This window comes from Bactrocera neohumeralis, chromosome 2 (genome assembly GCF_024586455.1).
Source record: "Bactrocera neohumeralis isolate Rockhampton chromosome 2, APGP_CSIRO_Bneo_wtdbg2-racon-allhic-juicebox.fasta_v2, whole genome shotgun sequence".
In the NCBI taxonomy this organism is placed as follows: domain Eukaryota; kingdom Metazoa; phylum Arthropoda; class Insecta; order Diptera; family Tephritidae; genus Bactrocera; species Bactrocera neohumeralis.
Genome location: NC_065919.1, coordinates 35,805,220 through 35,818,276, shown reverse-complemented (window position 1 = coordinate 35,818,276; position 13,057 = coordinate 35,805,220). Strand labels below are relative to the sequence as shown.

The following is a 13,057-nucleotide window of genomic DNA, read 5'->3' as shown; positions in this document are numbered from 1 at the left end:
CCAAGAGACCATCACTCACAACCCTCCGCTTCGGCGAAGGTGGAACAAAAACAAAAAATTCCTAACCAACATTCCCAAAGGATATTAGATGATTTTTGTGTTCCGAAAATAACTAAGTGGTTGCTTCGCAATGGCAAAAAAGAACATCAGAAATTATCAAAAAATTATAAATTAAAAAGCTAAAATATAACTAGTTTAAATATGAATGAAACTTAAAAATTGCTAGCTCTGTTACATAATGCAAAAACGGTTTTTTATTTAACAATTCTTGAATAATGCTATTCCGTCGAAGAAGCTAATAGTACAAAAATATATTTCTCTTCTTAAAATATTTTAGAATCCAACTTTACAGAGAAGCTGGGATAATAATTATTTATCTTGGAGCTATTTTCAGTTACAGTCCTTTGGATAACTCGTGAAAACGCCTGAAGGCCTCGTAGCCAGTGCTGCGTTTATGTATTTATATAATAAAACTCTTTTTGTTATATGAATTATTATAAATAAATAAATAAATAAACTCGTGAAAAACGAATCGCCATTTAACTAGATAGTAACCAGTTTCATTGAAATGGCATTTACGTCCAAAAATCTATACTGGGCACCTAGTACCACCCTTAGCAGTTTCTGAACAGCAGAATTTTTTTGACAGGCTTCTTCGATGTTTTGCGGATTTCGCCTATATCTAAACAAACATCGAGCAAATGGAAAACGGTCAGTAGTCGTCACTGTCATTGATACATCGTTGCGTAGTGAATTTACTTAAAAAAATCTTCACGCATTTTGCAAATAATCTTTTTATCCGCACAGTTAAGTGTCAAAAGAAAATGAAAACGCAAAAACTTGCATTGACAAGAAATAAATTGGAATAGGAAAATATGTGAAAAACTTTCGGACGCATTGTTTTCACTTCTTGTTTTATATAAATATATGTGTGGTACATATATATTCTTAATTCTATAGTGTCAATGTGTATCATGTTGTTATGATTTTGGTTTTTAGGCTTTCTACGCATTCATTTCCGTTTATCTTATTATACAAAAGGCCAGCGAAACAACCATTAAAAGCAAATTTATATTTGATTTATAATAGATATTGCACAATCGAAATGGATTCATGAAATTTTTATACAAAGTTTAATGCATGCTTCAAGTACTTTTGAATGTTCATTGTTGTAAATGATTTTTCATCAAACTGTTCAATATTTGTAGTAAATTGTTAATAAAAATTAAATAATTTGGTGATTTCTTATAATTATACTTATTGTAAACAAAGAGTTTCTGCCCCTAGCGCTGGGAAAATATTATAAGTAATTGCAAAAAGCGCTTCCACATGCACTCATACATTGCAGTTGCAGTCAATTTTATTTGCTTGACTTTTTCGCGTCAGTATAAGGTTATCCGACAGCATTTATAAGCTCGAAATCGCCCACTTAAGTAGTTCCTGTCTGAGCTGTCCTGTTTTGTAGCACGTTTTGCTATGCCATTCTGCCCCACGCAAGCAGAAGATATCTTAGAACTGGCGTTTCGAAAAGCAGTTTACGAAAATCCTCAACTTAACAAAATGCTCAATATACGGACAAACCTTCAGAAACACCAAAAACAAAAAGAAAAAAATCTGTAAAGTAAAGTAGGAGAAGAAAGTGCAACATCAACGAAGTAATCGCGAGAAAATCGGGCGGTGGCATGTGGATGAAAATCGTTGAAAAGTTTAAGTGAAAGAAGAAAGCAACGGATTTGAAGACATAAGAGTTGCACAAATAGCAACGTGCCATGTTATGCTCTCAGTCTGTGTAAATGCTACCCGTCGGAGGTGATCATTGTTTTCCGTTTAGTCTATTCCTTTGTTTAACTTTTTTGTTATATGAACTTTGTAACTTATTTGAGAAATAATAAGAATACAAAGTAATGTATATACTAGCATAAACAGCGTTATAAGGATCTGAGAAAATGCAGTTTGGAGTAGTTGGTAAATAAAAGACTTTATGGCCATTAGACATGGGAGCTTCAAACTGTTTAAGAAAAGCGGAATTTTTACAATGAACTACAGTTATAGCTATGAAATAGCAAAGTTTGTTAAACAGTCGATTATTTTGCAACAATAAGTACATAAAATATCTATTTGGAGATTGTGATGATGGTCAGCCAAATTTGATTCTCTCTCCCATCACTAACCATGTAAATTATATTGTGTTTACACAACATTGTTTAGTGTTGACAAATTTTAATTTCATATTTATGCTAAAGAAAATAAAATCCAATGTTATTCTAAGGAATGTCGTAAAACATTGGCAGGAGACAACTAAAAAGGCATATTAATGATTCACATTTTTTTGAAATTGCTGGACTGTCACCGGAAATTTTAATAAAATAGCTGTACGTATACGAGCTTTAAATTTAAATGTAATACAGGTATCCCTCGAATAGCACGGTACTTGAGTTGCACGAAATCTCGAATAGCACGGTTAAAAATTGCGACAACCCTCGAATAACACGGAGTTCGAATTACACGAAGTCGCGAAAATTCCTATTAAAAATTGAGTATAGTTTTCCTTCTAACGACTGTTTGTAGTATGACGCAATAATGCATTTGAATCAGTGGTTGAACATATGTAATTTAAAAATTATTGCGTTTATAAAATTTTACCTTTTAAAGTTTTAAGTTTCAATTTTTAAATTGAATGATTTTTGTTATTTTTGTATAACTGAAATTTTATAACTAAAAATAAAAAAAAAAAAATTTTTCTTATTTTTAATGTTTTCTTAATTAATCGTTGGAACCAAATGTACAAATTTGTATGGATCTCGAGTTCCGAGTTGCACGGTTTTAAATAGCACGGAACGGAATCTCCAAAATTGTATGATTTATTAGTATCAAATAACACGATTTCGATTAACACGGAACCAATTAACCGTGTTATTCGAGGGATACCTGTATTTATTATAATTTGTCTAGAAGTATGTATGTATAGTGACAAATTGAAAAAGCACATGTTTTGATCTATTCTACTTATTACTTAATCTAGTTCTTACTAGTACTATTAAATTTTGACAATTTCCATTGTATTCCATCTCCAGGTTTGATTTAATATCTTTATTTTGTTAATTTATTTTTTAGTAAAGATTTATGACTTTTAAATCTTGAAAACATTCTATAATTATAAAAAAAATATTTTCCAATACCAACACGCACCCGTAATTGATACTCATGTCGAAACATAATGTGAAAATAAACACTTGTTGCGAAATCAGTTTTGAAGGGTGGTGTTATTTATGGCTGGAACGTCGCAATGCTTGTAGGGAACATATACTTTTCATTGGACCTTTGAACGGTATTACAATTTATCCAAATATGGTGGAATATAATATATCGATTGCTAATATGGGGAAATGAATATAGATATTTTTAAGAAAATTATCGCGAGTGATCGAAGTGCCACAATGTGCAAAGTACACAAAACAAAAAAAGTAATTTACATCACATGTTCACGTACATAAATATAGTATATGAAAATTAACTAGCTGGTAACTAGCTGTGCTTATTGTTAGTGGAATTGCATTTTTGCTACACGTATAAGAATTACAAAATACAAATTCTAAAATTGACGTTTATGGTAAATTTTGAGGACAGCTTTGAAAACATAATGTCATTTTATGAAATAAATAAGAAATAATTCGCAATTTGAATTGCCCTGTATTCAACTTATGGGTCCTTTAAAAGTGGTGGTTGTGCCCATAATATCAAAGTAAGCACATCCATTTATCTCCTGTGCCGCACACAATGGCCATGGCACAGCTTTTTTATCATTGTCGATGTTGGTGTTGTTGTGGCCATAAGTTTTACATCTTAATTAAAGACGCTTTCGCACCTTTCACCCGACGCATCGCCACAATCAAAATCCCAAAAAGGAAGTATGCTATTTAAGGCGCAGTTGCTTATTTTCAAACTCGGTACGGAAATCGTGATAGAACAGCAGCAAAAAAAAAAAGTTAGAACAAGAAATAAACAAACACTATTTGGCATTGTATGCTGGCTCATGTACAAACAGCAAATCGTTTGGAGATTTTCGGTTGAATGCAACAGCTTGAAAAGCTAAGATGAGTCACGAATTCTGCTGGCAGTCAGCTAAGCGCAAAGTGTGGGTATAATAAAAATTTTAGGACAGCTGCTTGTGGTGAGAAACGATAAAATTCACATTGAAATTTGATTTTGTTATTTTCTTCTATTCTTAACACCTATTTGTTGACTCCCATTCACTATATTATACAAAAGGGCCAATAGTTGGTAGAAGCTAAATGTGCAATTGCAGTGCCTTTAAGAGAAGGCTCAGATTTTAAGAGTAATAAGTATTAGACAAGAATAATTTGAGTTTAGAATATATAAATGCCAAATAAATCTGAATTTCTTTTATGACCAAGTGAATCGAATAATTGTAAATAAACTTTTCCAAAATTTTTAGATAGTAGCAAACTAATATTTTTAGTTCGCAGCCAGACTGATGTTATCCTAAGTTAAAGATGGAATATAAGTATCTTAAGTCTAAAGTTTTAAACACTGATATCTGCAATGGCTAGTTACCTGCACAAATAACTAAACTGAATAGAAGCTTAGACTATTGTATCAAATTTGTTGAGAGGCTCAGAACTGTTCGATTTGCTTACAACGGAATCGCACAAAATTGGCAACAACTTGGCATAGGCCATAAATGAACTTTAAAAACAACAAACAAACAAATTCATACACGTACATATAAGCAGCAGATAGTCAGAATCGGTTGCAGAAATAACAATAAGCATAACAGCTTTTGCAAATACATGACAACGAAGTTGAAAAAATACACAAACCGTGGTCCAGAGATTAATAAATTGATGGTATCCATTGAACATAACATGCAACTAATGACTGTAATCAATTTTACTTTGCATCTCAATCTGGCTTAAAAAAACGTACGTAACAATACGGCGACTCACCGTCCATATGATTGCAAACTGAAGCATAAAAGTAAAAAAATAAACTCAAAGAATATTCAAATAAAGCTGGTTTTCATTGAGTGTGAGGATTCGCAAAGTTCTCTCCAGCAGTTCATTTACTCGGACATCTAGGCTTATACAACTTACACACGTCAAATTTTTTACGAACTGAGTCAACTGTAAATATTTGCTCACACATAAGGCGCAGTAATATGTATATTTTTGTTATCAATGAAAAAGAAAGTTGTTTTCACGGCCTAGCTATATTTTAAGCACTTCTATAGAAACCTTGTGTAGTTTCCCAATTCAACAGGTACACAAACCATTTGATCAAACTCTTCATTCTTATCCCAGATGCCTTTCTTTCTGAACATATGTATGTACATATGTATGTATCTCGATACAAATGAGGGTATTTCAAGGTCGTAAAATTTTGGAAATCCTTTCAATCCTAATGTTCGTTTCGATACAAATGGTAGTGAACTGAAATACTTGCAAATTTTACTTTTGCTTGCAAATTTAATATTCGAAAAATTCGTTCCGCTCTACTTTTGTGAAATGTTGAGGACGTTTAAGGTCTAACTGTGTGAATTATTTGTTATTTGATATTGTGTAGCATTCTACCGCACAGTATGAGCGAGAATATCTTTGTGTAATATTGTCGGCATTGGTAACAAACACATGTAAAAGATGTCTAACTAAAATAATAGTTAATAGTTTAAATCTATTTTGTGCTGTTCACCTCTCAAATTTTCTGAAATATCTATGTATATCGAATAGATCTGGTAAACTTATATGTACTCAGCTAGTTTTACACCTGAAGGCAGCAATTCTTATATTGATACTGTTCTATTACAATTATCACACAACTCTAATTGGACCAACTAACCAATGAGACCATTGCATGCACACCTTAATTCAACACACTACTCAATTCTACTCAACTCAACTACAAGTACTCACAACATTTTACTTGAATGAGAGTAAGAAAAAATTCCACTTAATACATTCATGGAATTTTTGAGGCACTTTCCTTGACACTTACCAAATTGACTGCGCATCCAGGGATACAATGGCGATGGCATCCCTGATGACTGCGAATTTGGATTTTGTGATGGTGGTGTATGTTGTCCAGGATGGCCCTGATGCATTTGTGGTGGTCCCTGAGCTTGATGCATCATGGTTTGTGGTGGTCCGCCAACGGGTGGAATGCCAGTCTGTTGTTGGCCATACATACTCATCTGATGGTGGTTTTGATGAACCTTCGAAGGAAAGTTTATTGAAAGTTATTAATATATTATTTCATCTAAATATTCATCCAAATACACGCACAAAGTTTAAAGTTTAGTTGTAGTTGTCACATATGTATACACATACATATGTGGTATTATTTAATCACAAATAAAATTGTATCTATAAACTGAACATTGAAGTTGGGTTATTTGAAATAAAAAAACAAATTATTCACTATTATTTTCAGAGCGAAGTGGATGATTTCGCTTACCTCATTAACATCTGGAACTCCGACATCGTTGTAACCCAACTGCGATATTGTAAGACATAAAAATTGTATTTGCGTTAAATTTTGATAAAGTTTTTGAAGTGAAAACATTTAATTAAAAAATTTTATTTTATCAACAAAGTGGATACGTTCTATTTTTTTTATTAATTTATAGTATATGTGGGAATATTGAAATTCACCTGTGATTTTTTTAACATACGGTGTTTGCCCAGAATTACTACGTTCAAGGAATATGTAATGAGGGATTTAAAAAAAAAATTTACTTTCATTTTATCTGTGGATTTCATATTCCTGATCATGAGTATGTAGACATACTCATTCCTATGAATTCAGTTTTGTATAAATTTACACCTACAAGTATACCTCAAGTGCTATCAGATCGCATATAAACATGCCATTTTGATTAAATTTGTGATATGGCGTTAAAATTTCTCTAACATTTGTCTACTCGTGTGAGTTGGTTAGTTAGTTAAATACGATAAGTAAATATCATAAGTCTAATCACCTGTGCTTGTGGGTGTCCAATGTGGTGTGGCAAACTCATCTGTGCATTCATGTGATGGGCGCCCATTTGATCGACTAGGGGCGGTGAGCCGCCTTCGTGCACCATGCCTAATCCGCCCACCGCTGCTTGCAGCTTACAACTGGCATATACTACGGGTTGCTGTTGTTGTTGGGCTGGATGTGTCACCTGTTGCGTCACTTGCGGATGCTGCTGATGCTGAGGTGTCGCCTGTGCTTGCTGCGTAACTTGTTGCGCCTGTTGTTGCGTAACTTGTTGCTGGGGTTGTGGCTGTTGCTGAAGCAGTGGGCTACCATTTACTTGCGGCTGCTGTGACAAACCCACCTGACTGGAAGGACTGTCGGGACGAGAGTAGCCTTGGTGCTCCATACTCTGACCGTTATAATAGGGCATACGATCGTAGGGCGGGAAGCGTGGATAGGGCATATTGCCCTGATTATTTGGATGCTGACTATAGTGATGCATTTGTTGCGCATCGAGATCGGTGACACCATTTCCAGGATAGTGGCCATGGTGCATTTCGGGTCCCATATAGGAGTTGGAAAAGTATGACGCCATACTTTCGCAATTATTTGTACTCATCGTCATATTGAAGGATTCTATTGTGTCTGTGGTAAACGTGGTGGCGGTGTTAATCGTGACTGAGGGTAGCGGATTGCAGAATGTGAAGTTCCTCTGGGGCGTCGTTTACTGTTGTTGATGAAGCTATGAGGATCCGGTTGCTGGAAGGGGCGAGTGCTTTTGGGGGATTCGTGTTGCTGTACAGGTGCTTGAAGCTACTTGGTTTTCAGCTATACAACTTATACGGATACTTGTATATATACACTAATGTAGATTTTAACCTTTTGTGAAGCAAGCAAATAACAAATTTGATTAATAACATTTAAACAAATATTTTATTAATACTTACTTAAATCTGAACACCTATATAAATACAGTATACAATTCGTTCTTAGCTTAAAGTGTTTGAGGTATAAAAATGATTTGCGTTTCTGCTTTTCAAGTTGAATATCGCCTTGACTTTTCTAATTGTAGAGCTTATCCTAATGTCACCCAACAATGTTTAGTAAATTAAGGTCCAAAAATAAGTCGTAGAATTTTTGATAAAGTCGTCTTAATTTCTACTCGTACAATTTTGATTCGTTTTGGAGTGAAACTCTGGAAAGATAAAATAATAACCAAGTTAGTAATTTAAAAGCTGAAAAATTTTGATGGTGCTAACGTTAATATAAAATTAAACATGAGCTTACCCTATATTCAGAGTAATAGATAATTAATTTAACAGGTAAAGAAGGGCTAAGTTCGATTGCAACCGAATACTTTATGCTTTAACATCTTGTAAAGGCCAAAGATAGGAGAAATATCTTCAAACCTTTATTTTAAATTATATAATCAAATGTGTATCTTATTAACTTATATTATAAATAGGTCACAGACTCACTTAGTATTGAAACTATATTTTACTTCCCTTTGGCGTATATTATATTAAAATCACCTTCATATAATATATATGTGACATAAGCCTAAAAAGCGAGGAGACTCAGTTTAATGTATTGTGCTGATGTGGAAAGCTTCAACCAGAGGTTCGGAATTGATTAGGTTAGGGATTTGAAGTTGGTAACAAGGTCTACACCAACTCTTTACATATTCAGCGCTAAAACCCGTAAGTTTAAAGAAAGCTTGCATGCTTAATTTTGTCAAAATATCACATATTTGGATTAACCTAAACGGTGCAAAGTCATATGGAAAGTTGGAAATCACTATATAGGTTGTGGAAATAGTACTGAACCGATGTTATCTATTTTTGGAATTATCACATATTAATAAAAGAAAAAGATGACCTTTAAGGTACATCAAGGTAACTCACATAGTAGTTAGCTGGATGTTTGAGAATCCTGGTATTAGTTATATGAGTTAGTTGGGTGCTAACATATTGAGGGGATGTGATCCTTGATCGGATAAACATGTAGATCCAAAGGCCTTGACCCTTCGTCTACAGACTGCCGTGCAGTCTATCATCAGGTCCACATAAAATGACACAATTAGCCGGAATTTCTCTCTCTGTGGGTTGATTGCTCTTTTAAATATAGTGATATTTCCAATTATTTGAGGGCTTAGAGAAGTATTGTTTTTTCTTAATAGGAACTGGGGTAAACATATTCGATATGTGTGGTCTTAAACAATTGAGGTCCGATTTTGACAATTTTTGTTCACAAAGTGGTACAGCTTGAGTGGTTTGGGAGATATATACAGCCCGGTTCATTAGAGGGGGATTTTTATAAAAGCAAATGCTGATTACAACGACCATATTTGATTTTCGAACAAATGGTTTGCTGATTATTTTAATAATATTATATCAGTTAATGGTATTTCGTAATCTAGCAGCTGTAATATAGTGCATCATTTATTGGTTCCCTTGAATAGAGGCTCTAACCGAATAAAAAAAAATAAATATGTATGTAAATAGAAAAAAAAGGTTTGTACTTCATTTGTTTTAAAACATTAATACTTGGTAGTTAATGTTTTGGTTATAAATAATTTCATAAAGTTCTTTAGGGATGGGTTTATAAAAACTTCCGAGATAGCCTAATGGAATTTGAGAACAGGCCGCTGGTACAGGTGTTGCCTTAAGAAACGACAAGCGAAATTTACTGTAATCTGAATTGTTTTTAGGCACAAAGATGCACACTGTCCAAGTTTATTAAAATAACTCACACGTTTGCCAATATAAGCGCTTTAATTTTAACGGGAAATTTGTAAACATTTCTATTATTTAGGCAGAAGGGGGCTAAAAGAATTATTGATGCAATTTAATCCAAAGTTTGCAGTTGTAAGTATCTGCGGATTTGCATAGTTTTTGTCTGATTTTGCCTATTTTAAGGGCACTATTTGGACAAAATTGTATTCCCAAATATTCACTGGGGGTCGATTTGAATACCGGAAAGCCAAAAAATCAAAAGGAATTTAAAATTGTGTTATATGGTAAGTAGGCGTGGTTTTAGTCCGATTTCACGTCCGTTCCATCTTCCAACTTTTTACCCAAGCTCCTATAAAGCTCTTTCATCCATCTCGCACTTTTAGCAGTTTTTAAGAGCACCGTTAGATGGAAAGTGAAAGGAGTTATCCTTCGATTTGATCCATTTTTCAATTTAGAAATTTTATAAAATGTAACAAAAAAGGCTTGATTATTATAAATACAAAATCCTTATATTTGAGATTTTGATGTCTAAAAATTACGTCATTATATGTACGTGAGTTTAGTTTTACAACATTTATACAAATTCTACTATTCAGTTGACTTTATCGTGTCCATTCGGGTGGAAAATAACCTTCGACTGAGTATAATATATTCGTGAAATCATCGAAATTGGAAGTCAAACCACTTTCAGTAAGGAGGACGCAGCTGATGCTCCAAAGAATGACTCTACTCTGCCGCGGTACATCCATTTCGCCACATTTTCACCCTAAAAACTGGTACCACCTTGGAACACCACACTTCATATAAATAAACTTAAGTGAAACTGAATAAAAATAATTAAAGTTTTACTGAGTTTCCCACTTGTTCTTTACATTTTATTTTACAAATATTCTTTCAATATTATTCACTACTATTTCATGTTAACATACAACCCTTTTGTTATAGAAATTCCAAAGCTGATTGAAATTTTGCTCATTGAAGCGAAATTTGAAATGATGAAATTCTTAATTACAATAACAAGCAACAACATCCCACAAGGTAAGATTCTTTTTCGTTCATTGCCTGTGTGCAAAAAATGTCGTTTGAGGTATTTGGCACAATATGTACTGGTTTTTTATAATGTAGTTAGTCACTAGTTTGTAAAATTTAATGTTTTGAAATTTCAGGAACTGTAAAAGGAATTAATAATGAAACTGCAGTGTTTCTGCACTTACTAAAAGCTCACCCATTTAGAATTTAGAATGCACATATGTACATATGTATGTACATACATATGTATGTATGTATTAATGAAAGGAAATTGTTGCGATCTGATAAGAGAGAATGTGGGGATTGTTTTGAAATGTGGAAAATGTTAGCTAAAAACGTTAAAAAATGCTATTCACAACATAATCCATTTCGTAAACGTTTCGTATACCAAGAATTCACGGGAACGAGTGAGAGAGACTACCATTTTTGTAATTGTAATTGTTTTATAGGGCCTTATAGTTTCAATAGCTGATTCGAGTATTTATGAAGCATAAAGGTTTCGAACCTTTTATGTAGATTTATATGAAGTTGAATAACAATTATTGTAATTCGTATTCAGAAAAGAAAGACTTTTATTTGTAAAAAATCAGAAAAACAAAAGTACTCCTGAAAAACTACACAGTGAGTATATTTTTGTAGTAGTATATAAACATTGAAAGTTTTTGGAAATTGAAAAGAAATCCGGGAACTAAATCGTTTTAATGAGTTAACTTTATTAAAGCCACACTTTTTTAAGCAAAAATACTTTTTCCGCCGTAATTGAGTGGGTTACTTTTGGTAACAATGATATCCTGTGCTAAAATTTCGTCTTATATCATTTAAAGCCATTTTTCAATCGTTCAAAACCGTAATATTCTATGCGCACAGCACTGGTTCGCTGTGCAACCAACTATGACGATCCCTTTCAAATTACCACGTCCTATTCTATTGCTACTACCACATGCTGTGGCGTATTCTTCCTCTGTTCCATTGTTTGTTTTGGCTTTTGTCATCAACAAAATAATTTCATATCCGGCCCGTCGCCGCCCACAACAAAAGCCAAACTGTTCACCGGCATTTCTATTCTCCCACTCTTCCTTCTAATATACATACATAATATAGGTACGCTGAGTGGACTTAAACTGCCAAATACAGGCTTCCGTTTCAATTATTTCATGCAGTAGGCATTAGAAGGGCTGTTTGTTGATATCTTGTGGGTGAAGATGTGATACATAACGATAGATACCCGGGCCAAATAAGCGACTATAGTATGGTTTACGAATCGTTTTACAGCGGAAACTCTTTATAACGATATTCAAGGAATAAGATAATTTTTATGTTATAAAAAGATTTTGTTAGCGGGAGGACGACCTATAACGAATAAGATTAGAAGGCTAAGTACTTCAATTCTACTTTTGTTCCAAAACATCGATAATATTCCTTGGAAATATTCATGGTCTTGAGTCGGTAATTTAGAGGGAAGCGCATTATTTCATTGCAGAGAGTATCCGTGACGACTATAAATATTTTGGAAACGTTGGAATAATAATGTAAACTTAACAAACTTTTGTATTTTCTATTTACGTTCTATCAAGTATTCGTTGCATAGAGCTTCGTTATATAGTGTTTCCACTGTATATGGTTTTGTATGTAAGTAAGTAGTTGTGTGTACTTGTGTATATATGTACATTTTGTATGTAAATGGACGTCCATATGTATAGTAGGTTCCAATAGATATGTTATACAAAAGAAAATGCCGTAAGATGGAAAATAGTTTCTTTAAATAAATTAAAATAACTGAGGTGAGAAGATTTCACTTCTAGAAAAAAACATGAAAATTATCGTTTAGAGAAATGTATGAAATATACATACATATGTCCATATGTATGAAGATGCAGACGCCAATAGTTTATTTTCATTTTAAGTGATTTGCGCATAAACGACGGGTCAACACATCAGAAAACTAGATTTGTGTCTACCTGTGCCCAATGTAGCATACTTTTAGGAAAAATAAAACATGCAGCGCCCTCTACTGAACACAATCGCTAACTGCCGATAAAGAGTAGGGAGCTTTGGTAAATATTATATCTTTTTGCTATCCGCGGATAGATGTCACCATCAGAAACCAAAATGATTGATTGACCCGCTATGTAGAGTGGAGAGAAATAATTGAAACGGGCATTAGCTGTTCCCGATTCACTATTTCTCTGCCCGATAGCTTTGCGCAGTAGCAAAGCCATGTAGAAAGCGATGCCCAACTTACATCCCTCACAAAAATCACCACCCTCACTATTGTGAGGTTTTCCATCTTCTGAGGTGATTTCAAACGCACAAATGCT

General features: G+C 33.6%; 1 protein-coding gene across 3 annotated transcripts in view; it reads right to left on the bottom strand.

The window, feature by feature from the left end:
• The window catches only part of LOC126757503 (homeotic protein antennapedia), a 199,245-nt gene that overhangs the window by 11,242 nt on the left and 174,946 nt on the right, over window positions 1-13,057 (bottom strand). For 2 of the 3 annotated variants that reach the window (XM_050471465.1, XM_050471474.1), the window contains 4 exons: window positions 7,923-8,170; window positions 6,995-7,854; window positions 6,472-6,510; window positions 6,013-6,229 (listed from right to left, as the gene is read on the bottom strand). In XM_050471465.1, coding sequence (XP_050327422.1) covers window positions 6,013-6,229; window positions 6,472-6,510; window positions 6,995-7,600 — 862 coding nt within the window. In that variant the 5' untranslated portion in view covers window positions 7,601-7,854; window positions 7,923-8,170. The remainder of the gene's footprint in view (window positions 1-6,012; window positions 6,230-6,471; window positions 6,511-6,994; window positions 7,855-7,922; window positions 8,171-13,057) is intronic. The other variant, XM_050471484.1, reaches the window with a different exon arrangement.